We start from the raw sequence: 22,161 nt of genomic DNA on the forward strand, positions 1-22,161 counted from the left end.
TATTAACTGTGGTTAGTGACTGCAGGAAACAGAGAAATAACAGTCAAACTGGAAAACCAGATACTTTCCAGGTCCTTATGGGTTGTATCATCACACTCCAGCCTTACTGGTTACTAGAAACCTTATAGAAGGGATTCCTGAATGAGGAATGGGATTAAGTACATCTCTAAAGATTACATTCACCTGAGAAAAATCTATTACTATTTTTTAAAACGAAATCCCAAGACATTAAATATCATTTTCCTTCAAAAACTTAACAAGGAAAAAAAAAAATCAATAATCTTGCTCAATGAACATTTCATTATTTTACCTTTATATATTTGGGAATTGTCCAAATACATCCAAATAAAAGTGAAAGGCTTTTTAAAGACAAGCACTAATCTGGATTTTTATGTAATTTGTCATGTTAAAGATTCACTTATTTTCATTACAGGTGATACTCAAAAAATCAGTGATGCTCTGGAAAAATCTTTATTTTCTTTAATTATATGAATGGCTGAGTATAATTCAATGATACCAGAAGGCTAATGTTGATATGATTAGTAAAATTCCTAACATATATTTAAGATATAATAAAACTTCCCACAAGAAATACTCTTACACAGAACAGTTATATTCTGTATATATTGCAAGAATAGTATATTGTGTACTAGAAAATATATTTCAAGTATGGTATATTATCTACTAAATAACTGGAATCAAATGTGAATGGAACTAAATGAAGAAGCAGATTACCCCTTCTTTGTACTGCACAAAGAATACTTACTTTACTCATCATGAAAGGGGCCAGTTCATCAGGAGGAATCCTATTTACCAGCTCTGCACCTTCCAGCAGTGCTGAGTCTGACTTAGTGCAACACTGAGATTTAACCAGAGATATATACCAGTCCTAAAAGAAAAATGATTAACTTTCATTTTAATGGTCTGTATAAAAGACAGTTTGAAAGACAAATCCTTTCTTTTAAAATTCAATTTCTCGTATTTTTCCTTTGGCCAAGTAGAAGTTAACTCCTATTTCAATTAATTCCATGAAGCATTAATTGATTTTAAAGTTTAACAAACATTACCTCCATTAAATGCCAACTAACAGAGCATGTTGCCATTTGAGATGAAGGAACAACATACTACACGTCAGGCAAAACAGACATATCACCACAACCACATCCTTGACCACCATCTCCCCTCAGACCTTGAGGGGGGCAGCCTCAGGTCCTCAAACCAAGAGAGTAGGAAGTAGAAATGCTTCCAGCCAAATGGCCTCATTCTGGGAATCAATCCCTGGCCACTGTTCCTTTGGGACTACAACCACAGCTACTGGTGAACCAGAAATCAAAGTTCTTGCCACCAAAATCCTTGGTCAAATGAGTCAACATCTGAAACCAAAGATTTGTTTTCCTATAAATAACATTAAAGAAGAGGCAATTTCATTTGTTTTGCCACTTTAGGAGGGAACAAGGGACCTTTCCATCTGACTTGCTGCTAAAACCTTCCATGTGTTCTATTCCCCATTAGTATGTGAACTCCTGGAGAGCAGAAATTGTCTTACTTTTCTACTGGGACTTAGTACAGTGCTTTGCATAAAGAAAATGCTTTAAAGATTCATTCATTCAAACTATAAAACTGTTATCATTAAGCAATATCTCAAACATCCATTTTGTCCCAATCTAAAAATAAGTGTTAATTGAAAGTGAAAGGTAGCAAATACCCTTTCACAAAAGTCTTTAAAACAATAATGATGATAATAATAATAACAACAATAACTAACATTTTTAAACATCCATATTGCACTATGAGATTTGGACTTTTGCAAAGCACTACATGGGTTATCTCATTTGATACTTAAGACAATCCAGGAAGGTAGGGCCTATGATCACTTCCATTTTGCAGATAAAGAAACTGAGACCGAAAGAGCTTAAGTGACTTCTCCAGAGCCACACAGCTTCATAGTGAGTGCCTGAATTGCTATCTAATCAAGCTCCCTTCTAGAGTAAGTTTCTCCATGAGGACTGTAGAATCCTCTGCAGGGCTCTTGCCCTCATCAATCACCAGCTCACTTCTTTAAGGCTGGGATAATCACCAAACAGCTGAACCAACACTGGAAGGAGAGATGCCCATCCCAGAAGTCTGGCATTCACTGGGGACAGTAAATTCCTTGTTTCTCCAAAAGAAAAAGAAAAGAAACCTGAACTCCTTTAGCCAAGGCTCTGTCCGAAAGTGCCCTTCCCAATGAGCTCCCTTTAGAAGATAAGGACAGCAATTTGGGCCGGGTCTTCAGTGAGAGTTCTACTGTCATCATACACTGCAATTGGCAAAATGCCCAATGCCATTAAATAAGCAGAGAAGGGTGAGGATGATTGTTGGAAAGTAATCTCCGATGCTAATGAAGGTGAAAAGAGCCAGGTAAAAGAATACAATGCACAAAGGATCAAAGAAGAGATATGAGCCCTGGGAGTGGACAAAACACCCGTAAAACCAAACCAATCTATTAATTTTCAATAGCCTTTCGGCTGGAAGTTAACTCATCCTAATGTTGTTTCCATCTAGCCATCTTCTCAGTTCATAGCCTCACATTTCCAATTCTGAGTTAAATTTGCATCCTAACAAATGAGTTACCATCCAATATTTCTTTTTGCACAAGGAAAAGTTCCTCCATTACCTCTCAAGTATTTCTACTCTAACCCCAGAGAACAAAAAGTAGGAAAAAGCAAGAGAGTGACTATCCTACTTTCTTTTTTAAAATGAAGACCACTGTGCCTCCTTCTACCTCATTTTAATGTGAGAGAGCCAAAAGCTAAACAATCCTAAGGCTTTTAACTGGTCAAGCGTCTAAGCCTCCTTTTCCCTATACCACAACACTCTGGCAACTAAAACAAGCTTAGGAGAATATTCTCTAAAAGCCCAAGAAGATTTTTAGCTCTGCTATGTCCCTCTTTATCCATGGTCACAATGTAGACTGTTTGATAAGACAGTGTATACTTGTCAATAAAAGCTCCATTCACTTACTTGGTCTGGATTTATCATCTCTAGTGACAAATGATTTTCCCCATCCAGGGGGTGTGAAGTGACTACAGGAGAAGGGCTAGCTGTCTCTGGTGCTACTGTACGACGAAACCTGTCCAGCAGGGAATAGAGTCTTTGATGTCTGAAATAAAAACACAGGAACTTGGAGTACAGGTGATCCTAAAGACTGCCTACCAATAACAATCTTTTGAGGATTGTAGTTTTGAATACAGAAATAAGGGATTCTGAAAATTATTAACAGACTACAGTTATGTGAAATGGTAAAAGCATGGACAGAATGAGAATAAGCATGTAATCTTATGAACATGGGTGGCATTTAAGGTACCATCAGAATGAGACTAGTCAGATTAAAAAACAACACATTTATAGAAATGAATGCTGTTTTCAATTCCAAATCATAACTATATTTTTTACTACCATTAGAATGAACAATTTTCTAACAATATATTCTCAGTGAACGTTTGCAACAGGCAATGTAAATGATTCTATGAACTCTGAAGATGGAAGGTCTGACATCTGTTGATTCTCAGCTATTTGACTCTGGAAAAGTCACTTGACCTTAATAGGCCTCAGTTTCCTCATCTGAATAATAAGGATAAAAAAAAAATTGTGTTATTTGACTCAGAGGATGACTGGGGGACAGTAATTAAAATCACAGTCCTGTTGCAATACCAAAGAAGTAATAAATTTTGGAAGCAAACTGTTAGAGTCACTCGATGCTTAGCATCCCTAATTTCCAAGAAACTCTTAAGCAGGAGCCTGGACATCAGAACATACTCGTCTACACAGCAGCTTACTAAGACCACTTAGAAAGAGATGTAGGGGTTGGGTTTTGGACTGCACTGGTAGGAGAAACACCAAAACTCTTGAAATTTTAGATGCAGTATATTGTTATGTAATATTAAACAGATACAGATACAAGAAGTAGACAGCCTATCACAAGTTCAGAAAGCTTGACTGTTCTTAACTATTTCCAATTTAAACAAAATCTAAAATTTCTGCTACTGCAAGGTCCTGAAAAGTTCATGTCCTTGGAGTAAGAAACAGACTAATGCCCAAATTCACCAATGCCCAGAAGAATGTCAGACTCAAAGAGTACCATAAAATCTAATTCAAAACAAAGAAGCAAAAAGTTTAGCAACCACCAGTTGTCCTCAACTATTTGCCAAAGCTGTAGCATAAACTCAACACAGGACTTAAAGAATCAGATAAGCTGGGGTGAACATATACAAGCTACAAGTGGTTAGACTTAGTTTCCTAATCTGTGAAACACAGATAATAATATAGAGTATTTGAATCACTGAATTATTCAGATTAAATTAATAAGACAAAGCATGTTCCATTCCTAGATTTATATCCTAGCTATTATCTTCATTGCCCTACTATAAGAATCTTAGTCTCTACTTCCAGAATATAAGCCTCTGATATTTAAGCTGTCTTGTCTCTTCCTCCTCTTTCACTCTCTCTCTCTCCTTCTATCCCTCTCTCTTTTTCTTTCTCACTCCTTTTTTTTGCTCTCTCTTCCCCAGTCCCACTTACTATATATATAGTTCTATCCTCTGCAAGTAAGATGTCCTTGCTGTTCTTCCTTCCAGACAAGTCAGCTCCCAGGTCCCAGCTTTTTCACAGGCAGGCCCCCATGCCTGTAATTTTTTCATTCCTCAGCTCAGTCTCAAGTATTCTTTATTTTTCTTCAAGTACAAACTAAAATGCACCTTTTACAGGAAACTTTTTCTAAGGCCCTTTAATCCTTCTCTTTGCTGATTATCAGCATTTTAAATTGGATGTTTTCTCTATACATGATTGTTTAGAATTTGTTACCTTTATCAGACTGTGAATTTCAAAAGCAGGAGCTGAGGTTATTTTTGTTCTGGGGAGTGACTTTTCTTTGTATCACTAGTACCCAGCAAAGTGCATGGCACACAGTAGATACCTAATAAATACTTGCTGACTGACTGACATTCTAGTGTAAGCTTCAGGGGAAACAGGGATGGTCTTGCTTACCTGTGTTTGAATTCCCAGGGCTTAACTCAGTGATTGCTACACAGTGAAGTTTAACAAATGCTCTATTTATGTTTGCAAAATACTGTGTAAAATGTAAAATATGTAAAAGTTTATTATTATTATGTTATAACAATTATTATTGTTGTTGCTACTGCTGCTGCTGTTTCTACTATTTTTGTAAGTCTCAAGTATACTCTACAAACTTGCTACTGGTATCAAAACATAAGCAAATATTCAAGAAAATGAATAAAAGATATAGTAAATGTATTTTTTAAGTCTGAAAGTGCTGGCTTCTACATGGTTGACATATTTTATATTGGACTCTATAAAGACAATTTAATGAAAGCATAGGGTTTACTTACTGTTTACAATTTTTCTATTTAGCTGAGGGACTCTAAAAGAAATTATTTGGTTTATCAAGAACATCCAAGTCTGGTTTTTCTGACTCCTATTTCACTACTACAGTAATTAATTAGATGACAATCACTCCAAATTATCAGAAAGATGAAAATAATTTCCAAATTCTCATCCAACTTTTTGACAATGAGTAGCTTCATCTGTTATCAAATATTTATCAAGACCAAATCTTCATCCATGCTTTGTGCAATAGCTGTTCTTTAAAAGTCATTAAAAAAATACTATCAACAACTTCTCACATTTATATAGTGTTTTAAGATTTATAAATTAAAATACAATGAGATAGAAAAGAGGTCATTACCCTTCAATAGTTTACAGATGAAGAAACTGAGAGGAAAGGAAGAAGGAAAAGGAGAAATTAAAGGAGAAGGAAAGATTGCAGTAGGAATGGGAGAGGGAGAGAGAAAAAGACAGGGAGATAAACAAAGGGAAAGAGAGAGAATAAAAAAGAGAAATGAGGTGGGGGAAAATCCAGATGACCTAACACCTCTAACACAATTTTCTTCCAGTCTTGTATGTTTTTAAATGAATGTTTTTGTAAATCAGATACTAAATTGGAGACTACACAATTTAAAGAGATAGATGCTACAATGAACCTTTTGCAAAACAGTCCTCCTTCATTTCAATAATTACTTAAACATCCCCCATCCAAATTAAATGCCTTTTTTATGCTTAGATCCTGGGTTTTTCTTAAAGCATTCACTTGCATTAAAAAGTATTACCTCTGAGCTAATCCACTTTTTTGGAGATACTCTTGAATTCTATTCAGCTCTTCTACAGGTAACTGTGACATGCTGTTCTGTAGAAAACAAGGACATACATGAACCAAAATGTCTCTACTTTTAAGAGGATCAAATAAAATATTACATGAGATATCTTTTAAAAGGCAGCCAAAACAGAAGTGATACACACAACCAATATAAGAAAAATGAAAAATACATACTTCTTTTACCCAGCTAGTAGGTTATCCATTAATAAGAAAATATTCCAGATAAAAACACGTAATCGTACTGACTACACTGGCAAGCTTAAATTAGTTATCAAAATCAAGAGTTTGTTTCTGTACCTGTAAATTGGCAGCCAAAAGCATTTCTACTCGCCGACAAGCAAGCGTGTCAACCATTCGAGCCAGCACACGGAATGGTGTACACAAAAGCTTGTCCACATACAACATGAGCACAGCCCCCGACTGGCTGAGATGAATGCCCTCTAAGCACTGCAGGGTCTTCTTCAGTGTTGTTGGCTAAAGTGTGGAAGAAGAAAAGATCACAGAGGATTTTTCCTGAGTATGCATTTGGTTAAACACTTCACTATTGCTCTAATACTGTTTAAAAGTAATAACCAACTCTCTACTGCTCAGGCTAAGGGGATCAAGGCCCTCTACAATTGTATACTTTATTTCATACTTTATTTCTACTCCATGCTCCAGCTGAGTTGGATGCTCTGTGTTCCCAATATGCTCTCTCCCTTTAATGTCTTTGCTCCCATTTTCCACTGACCCTAAAATCTCCATCCTCACCCACATCCCATCCCTACTGTTTGCCTGATAAATTCCTATCAATTCTCTCAAGTATAACTCTAAAGCCACTTCCTCCAAAATGTCCCTCAACTCCCTAGGCGTATGGCAAGCCCTCCCTACTGCTCTTCATCTAGCTTTATGTTCTGAACATGTCTAATAATTTATCATAGGTTTTGACATATTATGATTATCTTTTTATGTATTCCATGTTTCAAACTAGGCTAGAAGTTTCATAAAGGCAGGGACCATGTTCCATTTTAAACCTGCTTTTCCTTTAGCATCCTAACACAATAATATCTATTCAGAAGGTGGTTTTATAAGTGTTTGCTGAATTCAATTAGAACTGAAAATTTAAAAAAAAAAAACATTCTTATTATCTCTAGTGAGAACCAGAGATGTCATTATTCTTGTTATAAGTATATCAAGTACAGACTTACAGATGAAAGGTTTTCACAGCGAGACTGAATAGCCTGGATGAAAAGTCCACTAGCAGCTGAATTCCTGTGGACTGCACTAATAAAGTCTTGTACGGGAGGCTCATGGGAGAGATTGATCAAATCTTGAATATGATTCACAATAAGCCAAGTTAAATGTTCTGAATCATAAAGGTTCTGACACTAAAGAAAGAGCACAATAATAATTTACTCATTATGAAACAAAAATGATCATATTTGTAAAACTATATTTCTTAAAAACTTAATGTGGATTACAATGAAATTTTTACTAATGAGTAGCACTTAACACAAAACAAAAAAATTTCAGGATTATAGAATAGATTCAAATTACAAAATCTAAAGTTTCAAGGTCAAACAATTTTGAAGTTAAACAAGAGTCACAGGATAGCATTAAATGGCAGTAACTATTTGCTGGACTTGTGGTCCAGCGAACTTGTGGTTCATGCAAAATACGTTCTAAGTAGAATAAATCCATGACACTTTGGACACTTTGGAAGAACAAGCACACCTGGACCACAAATTGTGTGGATGGAAAAGAGAGGCCTCAAAAGTTTTTAATTGGAAATCAAAATCCGTCAAATCCTTCAGTCCTTTTTCTTCTTGATATAGAGTCCAGACTCTTAAACTATAGTTCTTGATCCCACATGAGATCTCATAATTGAATGTATGTGTGTGTGTGTGTGTGTGTGTGTGTGTGTGGTGTCAAGCAATTATGATTTATTACCAGTAAATGTTTGATTTGCAAAAACCTATTTATATACCTATATATTCAAGGTCATGTAAAAATTTTCCAGGTGAAAAGAAAAAGTTTAAGAACCCTGAGCTAAAATAATTCCCACTGTTCCAGTACTTTATAGCTATCAAACACTTTGCTAATTACAACCTTATGAAGCAGATAGAAACTGTTAAATCGTATCACTCCAATAGTTATGATGAAGAAAGAGGCTCAGAGAAGCTAAAATAGCTTGATCAAGGTCACAAAGTTATTATGGGAGGAAAGGAAGAGGGCACTATACAAACCCAAGTCTCTGGATTACAAATCCAATGGTCTCTCTTCCCTATTAGCACCAAGAAACAGTGCATGAGTTGTGCTTCTTAGAAATTTGGAAAATTGTCAGCAAGAGTTAATTAATTTTGTTTCTCAAGCAAATTTTCCTATTCAGAAAAAAAAAATCAGATAAAACGATGTATTTTTCTATATTTTTCCTTTGCCCCAATCAAATTCTACCTTACATTTATGTAAAAGAAATATTCCCTTTATCAAACTATAAGCTACTTGAGGCCAAGAAATGTTATGCTTTTCATCACTGAATTCTCTAGCACAGAGCTCACAATTCTTTTAATCTTTTTAAACAAAGTTTATTGAAAGAACTTAGGATAATAGTCCTTCAGAAGACCAAAATTATCCTGCCCAAGAGCCTAGTAGCATCTTAAGACTTTTATAGCCAAGTTTTTGACATAATCTTTATGAAGGGAATTTAAGAGAAAATATGATAGCTTAACAATCAATTTGCTAAGCTAGCTATATAATATAACCTACAAAGAAAAGGTTACCCATACTCTTATTTCATTCAACAATATTTACATATTACTACAAAATAAGATCTTTAAGATTTTAAAACCACCCATTTATATAAAATTGTAAAAAGTGGTTTGTCCACCCCCACCTTTTGTGTTCCTTAAATTTATTTGTCATTCTATGTATTTTTTTTTGATACACTATCTATGAATAGGAAATCTTAAAGAATGATATTGAAAGGGTTTTGAGAGTGGAACAGCCTAGAAAGAAAACATATTAACTTGAATGAAAACTAAGTATAAAGCAAAATAAAAAGCACCAATCATACCAATGAAAAAACTATTTTCAAGTTAAATAAATTTGCTTAACTTGCTACCAGTATTTAACAAAGCACCATGAATCTATTTTGTTGATGGAAAAATAAATAAAAAGGAGGTATACTACAATCAACTCTTTATTATCCAAACCAGTGGAGGGGGGAAAATATCATAATAATCAAACTCAACAAATACTTCCCAAATCCTTCTTATTCAGGAACTACTTGGGAGCAAATACTTACCAGATCAATTTTATTTTAGGACAAATACAAAAACAAATATTCAGTGACCAAGAACATACAAATAAGCAACAAAAAAAAAGTTGTCCCTCTTAAAAAACCAGAAGAGTAAAAACAATCTAGAATTAAATATTGATCAAAGATTATATAATCTCAAAACCAGAGAATTTGTAACTAGATAACATAAGAGTTGATTGTAGGTACAGTCAGGTGTTTTAATAATACATTCCATTATCATTCATCCAACTAAAACTTACAACATAATCACAGAAAAGAATGAGTGCGCCTCTTCGTACTATCTCTCTATTGCACACGCCAAGTGTAGATGCCACATGGGAATCCTCACCATCGCTAGACATCTGAGGGCTGAGGAGCTTCGTACTGGAAAGACTGTGCCTTCTGGAAGGAACAATATTGTTCACAGTGAGCACAAGTAACCATATTTCAGGGACATAAAGAAGTAACTTTAAATAGTAACTTATAAGAGAAATGTAAATGTTAACACTGACAATAAGCATCTGCCCCCAAGATATTTCCTCAAAGAGAAGAGGGTTAGATCTTTTTATGAAGTTTCTATGATGTGAAAACCTGTGATGAGGCAATATGAATTATATTGCCTAATTTCTATTTAAACAAAAGAAAGGAATTGTGATAATATGAATATTAAGGATAAGCAATTACATCTTATATTTTCTTGAAAATACTTTCATGTACCAATAGGATGATTTCAGAAAGGCCTGGAGAGACTTACATGAACTGATGCTGAGTGAAATGAGTAGGACCAGGAGATCATTGTACATGGCAATAACAATATTATATGATGATCAATTCTGATGGACGTGGCTATCTTCAACAATGAGATGAACCAAATCAGTTCCAATAGAGCAGTAATAAACTGAACCAGCTACACCCAGTGAAAGAACTCTGGGAGATGACTATGAACCACTACATAGAATTCCCAATCCCGCCTGCATTTTGGATTTCCTTCACAGGCTAATTGTATACCATTTCAAAGTTGGAATCTTTTTGTACAGCAAAACAACTGTTTGGACATGTATACATATATTGTATTTAATTTATACTTTAACATATTTAACATGTATTAGTCAACCTGTCGGGGGGGGAGAGGGGGAGAGGAGGGGAAAAATTAGAACAAAAGGTTTGGCAATTGTCAATGTTGTAAAATTACCCATGCATATGTCTGGTAAATAAAAACTATAAAGAAAGAAAAGAAAGAAAAGAAAGAAAAGAAAGAAAGAAAAGAAAGAAAAGAAAGAAAAGAAAGAAAAGAAAGAAAAGAAAGAAAAGAAAGAAAAGAAAGAAAAGAAAGAAAAGAAAGAAAAGAAAGAAAAGAAAGAAAAGAAAGAAAAGAAAGAAAAGAAAGAAAAGAAAGAAAAGAAAGAAAAAAAAGAAAGAAAGAAAGAAAGAAAGAAAGAAAGAAAGAAAGAAAGAAAGAAAGAAAGAAAGAAAGAAAATACTGTCATGTATCAACATGAATACCAAAAACACTGTCATGTATCAACACAAATACCATAAAGTATGGGTTGATGTGAATACTGAAAACAAAATGGTGCTTTGATGCTAAGACTTGCAAAAAACACAGTTTGTGTTTTTTTAAAAACATTTGTAATAATATAAGTGTCCCAAAGTCTTAAAACACAGCTTTACGTTATAATAAAAAATAACAAGCAATTATAGTTTGTAACTGTATTAAGACTTTTCAAATACCCAGATTATTGTAAAATTGATATACAAAGTAAAATACTTTTATATTTTAAAATTTGCAGTGCCCGAAACAATAGGCTAATTTATCATTTCCAGAATCAAATATAAACTGCTTTGTTTGGCTTTTTAAGCCCTTCATAAACTGGTCCCTTCCAACCTTTCTATTTTCCAAGTCAGCTAAGAGGCATCACAGTGCACAAAATTAGAGTCAAGAAGATTTCAGTTCAAATGTGGCCTCTGACACTTTATGATCTTGAACAAATCACTTAACAAACAGGACTACCTCAGCAGTAATGGATCATAATAGCACCTACCTCACAGATTGCTGTGAGGTTAAAAGGAGAGAGTATTTGTGAAAGTACTGTGAAAGACTTACAACACTATTTCAATTCTAGCTAATATTATTTTTTACACATATTCTATATCCAATGATACTGACCTCTTTGCTGTTCTTCCCACAAGATATTCCATCTTCTATGTCAGTATTTACTGGACGCACTTCATTAATGAAATTCATTCCCTTCTTGTCCATTCCTCCTAGCTTCCTCAACTTCCTTCAAATTTCAACTAAGATCCCCTTTCTGCAAGAAGCTTCTTTAAGTCTCTTTTAATGTTAGTGTCTTTCTCTGTAATTTCTAACATTTATTCAACAAACATCCTGTTTGTATGTTCCTTCCATAAGAATGAATTTTTAGAGTATTGGAATTATTTTTGTCTTTCTTAAATGCTTATCAGAGTCTGGAACATAGCGGGCACTTAATAAATATGTATTGACTTGACTAGACCTTGTCACCATGCAACTCAGACTTGATTTTTCTTTTAAAAGCACTGAGAACACCCTCAAAACTTAGGGCAAACAAAAGGCATACTCTTTGATCCATCAGTGTCTCTATTATATCCCAAAGAGATCATTAAAAAGGGAAGAGGACCCACATGCGCAAAAATGTTTGTAGCAGTCCTTTCTGTAGTGGCAAGGAACTAGAAACTGAGTGAGGAGAACCAAGAGAAAATGGCAACAAGATTGTGCGATGATCAATTCTGATGACTGTGGCTCTTTGGGCAAGAACTGGAGATAAGAAAATTAGCTAGCTCATGAACTAAATAGTAATGAAGAAGAGAGGCTAAACTGCATTCTGGAACTAAAGAATAACTTGAACAATTCCACAAAATTCCAAATCTCTGAGACAAAACAACAACAACTCAACCCACCCACCACCACTATCATTCTATCTTTTAAACACCAATGGTGTTATGCTGTATTGAATCGGGGACTGCCATGGATCCAAATCATTAAAATTGCCAGTGACCTATGGGACACCAGAATGACATATAGTGGCTACTGACTATAGAACATTTCCAGTGGTAACATCCATACAATGACACTGAAGGCATTATCCAGGAAATAACTTGCAAAAGATACAGGACACTGATTTTGTATTTTAAGAAACCAGAATGCACACTGAACTGATAGTCAATTAATACCATCATCAGGGGATTCATACAACTCTATAATTCTTTCTACCTTATGTGCCACAGTTTTCTTTCATGTTTTACACATATCCTTTTAAAATCAAGATACATTATGAGGGATCTCTCTCTGTTAAAGAAGACTGTATCCAATTAAAAATTTTCAACAAGCAAAATGATAAGTAAAGTCTTAATATGAAGAAAGAGTGAATTCTAACAACTTGATCTGAGGTTCCCAAAATTCTCAGGTCAATGAGATTCAGGTCTCAATAATTTTTTCTAGGTGTCCATAGGCTAAAGGAAAAACCAGTGGTTCTCCTTATTATAGATTTAGATTAAAAAAAAATTTTTATTAAATATTTAAGTCCCACAATGTAGCTAAGTTCATAATAGTACAAATAATGAATCTGGTAAAGTAATAACATTATTTAAATACCATACTATTAACAGTCTGCAAAATATGGTTACTAGTTACGCTCAATGGAAATATTCAATGAAAATGCTTAAAAATAAGTTTTTACTCCATTTAATGTATAAAAGGAAAGCATAAGAAAAATATTTTTGGATTCAACTTTATCATAAAAAAGAAAACTATAGAAAGCAAATTTTTTAAGAATAAAAATGACCAAATATCATACCTAACATCATTATGGTCATTTAAATATTTTAGCATGATAGACTGAAATGTTCTCTCTTTAAGTCTTTGTATATACACTACTAGGTGCAGAGTTTTATAAACATCACAGTGAATTTGTATGCCCACATTCTCATAAAATGAACCAAGTATCATTAGATGACCGGGGGAACCTTGGCTAAAAATCAATAATTCTTTCAATGGAACATATTTGCCCTTGCAATATTTTCAAAAGCTGGGCTAAAATATCTTGAACACCAGTCTTCAAAAATAATTTAAGTTACACATACTTTCTCATATTAAGTGACAAACAACAGGAATTGAACAATGATTGAAACCTCTGAGACCAATAAAGAAGGAATGACTTTTAAATTTAAAATCCCTTTCTGTAATATCTCTCAATAAAAGTGTTATGCAATCCTTCCTTAGACCCTTTTAATGTTGAGTTTTCTTAGAAATATATGTTCTACTATTATAAATTTGAGTCAATTCTCTATTTTGGAAATGGGGCCTTTGTTAGAACCTTTGGATGTAAAGGTGTTTTTCCAGTTTACTGCTTTCTTTCTAATCTTGTCTGCCTTAGTTTTGTTTGTATAAACCTTTTTAACTTAATATAATCAAAATTATCTATTTTGTGATCAATAATGATCTCTAGTTCTTTGGTCACAAATTCCTTCCTCCTCCACAGATCTGAGAGGTTCCTTCTGAGAGGTCCTATGTTCTTCTAATTTCTTTATATCATTCTTTTTTTCTAAATCATGAACCCATTTCAACCTTAACTTTGTATACGGCATTAGGTATGGGCCTATGTCTACTTTTTGCCACACTAGTTAACAATTTTCCCAGCAATTTTTGTCAAATAGGGAATTCTTATCCCAAAAGCTGGGGCCTTTGGGTTTGTCAAATACTAGGTTGCTATAGTCATTGACTATTTTGTTCTGTGAACCTAATCTATTCCACTGATCAACTGCTCTATTTCTTAGCCAGTACCAAATGGTTGTGATGACTGCTGCTTGATAATATAATTTTGGATCTGGTGCAGCTAGGCCACTTTCATTTGCCTTTCTCTTCATTAATTCCTTTGAAATTCTTGACCTTTTGTTTTTCCAGATGAATTTGTTATTTTTTTCTAGGTCAGTAAAATGGGTTCTTGGGAGTCTGATTGGTATAGAACTAAATGAATATATTAGTTTGGGGAGTATTGTCATGTTTATTGTATTTGCTCGACCTATCCACGAGCACTTGATATTTTTCCAATTGCTTAGATCTGACTTTATTTGCGTGGAAAGTGTTTTGTAGTTTTGCTTATTTCCTGACTTTCCCTTGGCAGGTAGATTCCCAAACATTTCATACTATTGACAATTATTTAAAATGGAATTTCTGTTTGTGTCTCTTGCTGTTGGATTTTGTTAGTGATGTATAAGAATGCTGATGATTTGTGTGGATTTATTTTGTATCCTGCAACTTTGCTGAAGTTGTGGATTGCTTCTAATAGTTTTTTAGTTGATTCCCTAAGTATACCATCATATCTGCAAAGAGTGATCATTTCGTTTCCTCATTACATTGCTCGAATTCTTTTAATCTCATTTTCTTCTCTTATTGCCAAAGCTAGCATTCCTAATACAATACTAAATAGTAATGATGATAGTTGGCGGACTTGTTTCACCCCTGATCTTATTGGAATGATTCCAGTTAATCCCTATTACATATGATGCTTGCTGATGGTTTTAAATAGATGCTACTGACTGTTTTAAGGAAAAGTCCATTTATTCCTATACTCTCTAATGTTTTTATTAGAAATGGGTGTTGGGTTTTATCAAATGCTTTTTTTGCATCTGTTGAGATAATCATATGGTTTTTGTTAATTTGGTTATTGATACAGTCATTTATGCTAATAGTTTTCCTGGTATTGAACCGGCCCTGCATTCCTGGTATAAATCTTTACTTGGCTGTGGTGTGTTGTTCTGGGGATGAATTTTCTGTGGTCTCTTTGCTAGAATTTTATTTAGGATTTTTGCATCAATATTAATTAGATTGGACTATAATTTTCTTTCTCTGTCTTCATCCTGCGTGGTTTGGGTATCAGTACCATGTTTGCGTCGTGGAAGGAATTTGATAGGAAAAAAAAAAAAAAAAAAAAGAAATATATGTTCTAGATACTGTCTTCCTCTAGAATGAGCCTGCTTCATCCATATTACAAATTTGCTCATGTATCCACCTTCTTTGATTCTTGGATTCAAAATATCAGACTATTTAGCAGCCAGTCATACTGACTGCCTTTCTGGTCATTTTAACATTATGCAACTGTATTTTTAAAACTATTATTAAAGCAATCCAACCAACGTCAATGTTTGTCATAAAAGTTTCTTCACTATCCACTTCATTTCCATTTTCTTTCACTGCCTTAAATAAATTTGAAGCTTTTCTATTAATGGCTGCTCTAAGAGAAAGATACTTCTGATTGCAATCTTCATTTAATTTAACTACAAGTTTCTCCATTTCTAGCACTGTAATACTTCTATTTCTTATAGTTGTTTACAAATCACAAAAAAAGCAGATGGAACTAACTTTTTCTTTTGTTTTGCTGGGTGTTTTATACTATTCCATTTAGTAGATTCAGGCATTTTGAGTTCTGATATCTCATCCTATTTTAGAGTTACTATGACCACATTCCTGCCATGCAATTGCATCAAACTATTTTAATGTAACAAAGTTTCTTGTTTTCTCTAGCTGAAAGTCCTTCTGTAGGAAGTACTCTTCCTTTTATCCATTTTGCTAAGGGTTCTTTTTTTAAAAAATTAAACTATTGCTAAGCCATGCAGAGGATGACATATTAAAACCTGCAACTAGCTCATACATATCATATTAACTGAACCGTAGTTTGCATATGACCTGGTATCATTTTATAATTTACACTCAATCAAATTCCACATTATTCAAGTTTACATTGTGAGCTGGTTAAACATTTCAATCACTAACAGAACCAAGAGAATTAATAGGCAACTACATAGAAAATCAAAGAAAATAGTTTGAGAAATTACTGGCAAAGCCAAAAGTACAAATACATAAAAAATATATTTCAAACATTCAAAAACATCATTAAAAGTAATGCAGCATACTTTAAGCTGAAATTGTGAAATGCACTGAAATAACAGTTCAGGCAGGGTCTGACAAATTTTAAGTACTGCTATCTTTCTCTCAAAAATTTAAATACATCAAAGTACCACTGAGTTTGTTGTGGCTTTTACCATCCTGGTCAAAGGATCATAGATTTAGAACTGAAAGAAAAGTTCCAAGTAGGGAGATCCTCAGTTTAGAAGCCAACAGCAGAAGAAGTGTGGCTCAAACATCAAGCTCAGAATAGGAATTCAATTCTAACATCTAGCCTAGCCTGCAAAGGAATAATCAAAGCAACAGTTCTAGACCCTATAATTCTGGCTCTTTGACCCAAGTGAGATTTCCAGCTTCCTTTTAGGGATGAAATCCATCAGTAGTCTACTTTGTGCAGACACAAAATTAGGTTATGAATTCAAAAGGAGCAGCAATCAAAATATGCCCTGGGTTAGATCACTTTAGAAATATGGAAAACTTTAAAGTCCCCAAAATGTCACCAAGGTTCTGGAAAAACACAATGTTTGATATCCAAAAAAAGAGACAACAAAACCAGCCTAGACATTCCCTCCAGAAGTACTGCAGAGCTCAGCTATAACATCAAGTTCAAAGTCACGAAGTAAATTGAAACAATGAGCAAATCAAAAAGGAAGTCCTCCATAATGAGGAAAGGACAAGACATAAAGGCAGAAAAAAGAGTACCTCCAAAATACTGACAAGTAAAGCCTTAGAGAAAACCACAACCTGAGCACAAACACAACAAGAATTCCTGGAAGAAATGAAGCAAGAGTTTTTAAAATGTTTATATAAGTAGAATGAGAGTACTTCAACAAAAAGAAGGAAAGGAAGGAAGGAAGGGAGGGAGGGAGGAAGAAAGAAGAATAAGAGTTTGGGAAGAAAGGAAACAAAGGCTTTGGAAGAAAGGAAATTTAAAGGCTTAGTACAAATGGTATACAGCTTTGTCCAAGCAAAAACTCTTGAAAATTAGAATAGATCAAACGTCAATGACTTCATTAGGGAATAATAAACTATTTGTATGGTACTTTTTGGTTAGAAGTTTTTTCATATGTTTACAATTCTCTGCCTTGTCAAAGAAGGCAAAAAAGGGATTTTTCCATTTTACAAATAAGGAAACTGAACCATGGAAAGATAAAGTGAGTTGGTACCAGCTAGGGCATGACAGAATTATGACTGAAACACCAGACTGCTGACTCTAAATCTATGCTCTTTCCATGAGATCACCTTTCCTCTGAAAACACATTTCATCTGAACTTCAATACAGAATTTGCAACCATTAGGATGAGAAAACACTGGAACAGACAAAAAAGTGATATTACAGACACATTTAAAAGTCAAAAGTGATGAAGAACAAAGAACTGTGAACTCATCCACAAAGCCTGTGGTGGAGAGCAGAAAGCACATAAGCACTTAAATCAAGAAATGTATACACTATAGAGTAAAGCTCATGATTGGAGATGAGGTAGGGGAGCACAAGAGAAAGAAATAGGAAAAGGGAAGAGAATTTAAGTTTGTATTTACTCAGTGTATCGGAAATTAAAATGCAGTGACTTGAACATTTAAGGAAATTAGCCTGGCTAATATGATTGTGGGAGAAAAATCAAAGCATGCCAGAACATAAAAGGGCATCTTCGGGGTGGGGGGGAGGGAAGAAAACTGAAGGAAAGCGAGTGAGTTATCCAAGATCATGCACAGAAATGCAAAGAGCCTTAATTAATATTTTCAGAATTCATAATTCCCAGCTGGTATAAGAGAAAGCCCTCCAAACAGCATTTACCTGACCAGTTCATAAGCATGCTGAGCAAAGCTCTCATTTGGGAGCACTTCTGGGGGAGCAAAGTGTGTTATTGCTGCTGATTCTTAAAGAAAACATGAGAGAAGTGTTCCACTTACCAAGAGGAAAATAACTGGCACTGCTTTTCAGTTCCTTTGTAAAAGAATAAATAATAATACCTAAAATCTCTTTATGAGCAGTAAAAAAGTAGTAGGTATAATACTCTATAAGGAGATAGAAACTCTTTCACCTTCCTGGGCGCACAAGAGTACCGAGGCTCAAGTCTGAAAGACTTAAATTCAAGACTGGTTCAGACAATTACCAACTGTGTAATTCTAGGTAAGCCACTTAACTTTTGTATGAATGTCAGACCACAGGCAAGGAAGGAGAGTTTTGAATATAAAAGTGAAACAAAAAAAAGTGAGATGATTTTTCATTCTTGAACTTCTAAAATTCAATGCATGAAGATTCTATAAGTTTAAGTAGCAAAATGTGGGTGATCTATCACACTATCATGTCTAGATTTCCTTCTATCTATCAATATAAATTGAGGTAGCCCATATAACCTGTGCTCTTCAATGTTGACATGAATTTTTCCTAAACTACTTAAAATTTTTCTACCTAATTATTTTATTAAGCATAACAAGCCCCATATTTAAACATTTAACTGATAATGAAGTTAGGATATTGTGAAATATCTTAACTATGGAATCAATTTAAAAACTAGAACATAGTAGAAGGGATATTATGGCAACACCATTACAAAAATAACTATTTAATGGAAAAATGTCAAAAACCACACAAAACAAAACACAAAACAAAGCCTCAGAAATGAAAGCCCCTTATATAAAGAAACTACTACATGGAATACCTTGTCAGAGCACATGTTCTACAGCTTATATAGGATCCAACTACTATATAGTAAAAGATTCATATAAAGTAGAAGTCAACACAGTTCCCATAATCCTGAAATAGGCATACCCGGGTATAGGCATATTTTGAAATGCTAGTGCTTTACATGCTAAATGCCTACCTAGCACCTGGAACAATTAGTTTTAAATTCTTACTTTGGTGTCTGATGCACTTCGGACCACCAGTTATAGTTGGTATAGTTGACAAGGAGGAGAATCTGACACCACAAGAGCACTAAAGAAGGATGTGTAGGAATCATAGACCGAACCAGTTCACTCAGGCTTTCCAAGGTATAAAAAGTGCCATCAGAACCATCTCCTGTAAAGAGTCTAGTTGCAGCTGCAGTGATTCTCCTGAACATTCCTGGAAACCAAAGAAAAATTAAACAATTTAGGGGAAGAAATCCCTTATATATTCATTGCAATTCAATTTCTAAATACCTAAAGAAAAGTTGATTTTAAAAAAGGTAGATGATTTTCTTTCATTGAAAAATTCAAGGTATTTAGGGACATGGAATTTCAACAAAAGGATTCCAGAATCTTTAATCGACATTAATTTATATTTCTACTAAAATCTTCCTCTTAGACTTTACTATGCAATGAAGATGTCCATCAATTTGTAAAGGCTCTGATAGCAGAGCCTAGCCTCTTGCTAGCCAAGCATAGCTGGAAAAGTTGGAAATACAGGCAAAAGACAGTACAGAGATCAGAACTAAGAAAGGGGGCAGGGGGGAAGGGGGTTGTCCATGCCTGTTGGGGAAAGCTGGTGACTGATCAGCAGAAGTGTCATAGTATACTGAGGAAGGATTCTAAGTTTTAGTGTAAAAGACAAACTTGGTCTTAGAGTTACAAAGACTCAGATCTCACCTCAGACATACTAGTAACTATGTGAGTGAGTAACTGACAAACTCTGAATCTCAGTCAACTCACCTATAAAATGGGGACAGATCTGTGGCACCTATTTCATATGTTGTTGTGAGGTTAATTTAAGATAAAATGTAAAGTCCTTTGCAAACTTTAAAGTACTATAAAATTGCCAGTTATGGTGACGGTATTGGTGATGATGATGACGATGATAATTAGTGAAGTTCTAAAAATAAGACAAGCACACTGGCCTTCTTGTAGCCAAAAAAAGAATTTATTCCTCCCCTCATCCTTCTATCTCCACGCCACTAACATACTAAGGCCGACTTCGGCACTTAAAGATCCCAAAGGCCTTGGGACAAGAGCCATCAATTTCTGGCTATGAAAGCAGGACAATGAATGGTTCTCCACCCCAGACTGCTAACCCTGAGAGCAGTATGACACTGTATACCAACCTCGCCATCCCCTTCCTCAACATAAAGCAAGCCACTTAGCCAGAGAACACATGTGCCATTCATGGTCACCATGCCCTGAAATCCTTTCATAATAGGTGGATCCTATTCTTGATGAAAATAGAGGAAGAAAAATTTCCCTAAAAGCCACATAGTTCAAAATAACAAATTCCCTAGAGTAGAGAAAATAAAAACATGGTGGCCAACATCATGCCATGGGCATATGAGTTTTTAAGACACACTACCAGACTATTTTCTGTTCCCTTCAAAACTCTTTGGCATAAAATGAATCATCCTAAGAAAACAGAAAAATAACAGCACTGAAGCAATGTGTCTAATAACCATTTCAACAAGACTTCATGCCAGATTTCTCTGTGTTTGGGGTAAAAGCCCTCTAGGGACTAAATGATTTCATTTGTCCTCTTTTTTGTCAAAAATACAAATGCAGTTATACATGTTTTTAAGTTCTCCCAGCTATGGCATCAAACAGCACTTATCCTGAAGTTACTATAACTCTCACATACCATATAACCTAAGTAAGGGTAAGACTGGGATGGAATGATTCACCCAATTCAATAAAATGATTGCTCCTTAATTCTTTGAATGTGATCAAAAACCCTTTTTCTCCAATATTGTCGTTCTTGCCCAAGTGGTCAGAAATTAAATTTGGGGAAATTATGAAAAAGCTATTGATATCTGATGCTTCCAAATTTCTACTGTACCCTGCAACCACTTGCAAGGTATTCATTTAACAAGGCATTTATTTCATATCTACTACAAATGAAGCACTGTGCTAGACACTAAAGATACAAAGACCAAAAATAAATAAATAAATAAATTGGTCCCTGCTTCAAAAGAAGTGGGGAAGATTCAAACATGCATATATAGATAGAGGGTTGTAAGAGAGAAACAGAGAAGCCAGCTTGGCTGACCCATAGAAGCTGTAACAACAGCTCATTTCAAATGAACCCTATGAATATGAAAGTGTAACAAGATTTATGACAACTTATTATAAGTCTGTAATAATTCTGCCATCTAGTGTCCTGCAGAAGAGACATTCTAGAACTTATAAAACAAATATAAAAGCATAAAATAAATTCCTCCTATTTCACAAATATTTTCTGAAGTACTCAAAAAACTCCCAGGCCTTGGTTTATTTTAGGGTTTTATATTTAGCAATATCCCTGAAAAAAGTTATACAAATATCTATTTAAGGATCTAAAAAAATCAAAACAGTACTTAATGATAATCTCAGTACTTTTTGAAAAATACTACCATTTTTTTTATATACAAAAAGTAGAAAAAGATAGAATTTTGATTAAGGGCTTAGCAACCTATTTAAGAACTTACCAGACTTCAAGAAATAAGACTTGAACTTCAAAACCAGAGCACCATTGTCAGTAGGTATAGACATTGCACTAACATTGCAATAGTTAAGACCCTCTTTCAAGTGCTTATTATCTCTTACTTATCAAATGAACTTAGAGGATAGTCTCTTTCTTCTAAATCATCTTATAGGTGTTTCCAGACTCAACTTCTTAAAACACAATTTGGGATTTAAAAAACCATCAACAGTTCCCCAAGACTACTAGATAGAATCCGAATCTCTCAGTTTAGCATTTAAAACTCTTTCTTTACAAGTCAATCTCTAACATTTTAAATCCATTACTCCTCTAGATAATTTAACCTACAGCTAAAATTCCAGACAGTTTCT

At 34.4% G+C, this 22,161-nt stretch overlaps 1 protein-coding gene across 3 annotated transcripts in view; it reads right to left on the reverse strand.

Moving 5' to 3' along the window:
- The window catches only part of HTT (huntingtin), a 225,660-nt gene that overhangs the window by 51,594 nt on the left and 151,905 nt on the right, over positions 1-22,161 (reverse strand). For all 3 annotated transcript variants that reach the window (XM_074274096.1, XM_074274095.1, XM_074274094.1), the window contains 7 exons: positions 19,288-19,495; positions 9,749-9,890; positions 7,399-7,578; positions 6,509-6,685; positions 6,165-6,241; positions 3,004-3,142; positions 767-889 (listed from right to left, as the gene is read on the reverse strand). In XM_074274096.1, the coding sequence (XP_074130197.1) occupies positions 767-889; positions 3,004-3,142; positions 6,165-6,241; positions 6,509-6,685; positions 7,399-7,578; positions 9,749-9,890; positions 19,288-19,495 (1,046 nt within the window). The remainder of the gene's footprint in view (positions 1-766; positions 890-3,003; positions 3,143-6,164; positions 6,242-6,508; positions 6,686-7,398; positions 7,579-9,748; positions 9,891-19,287; positions 19,496-22,161) is intronic.

This window comes from Sminthopsis crassicaudata, chromosome 6 (genome assembly GCF_048593235.1).
Source record: "Sminthopsis crassicaudata isolate SCR6 chromosome 6, ASM4859323v1, whole genome shotgun sequence".
NCBI lineage: Eukaryota > Metazoa > Chordata > Mammalia > Dasyuromorphia > Dasyuridae > Sminthopsis > Sminthopsis crassicaudata.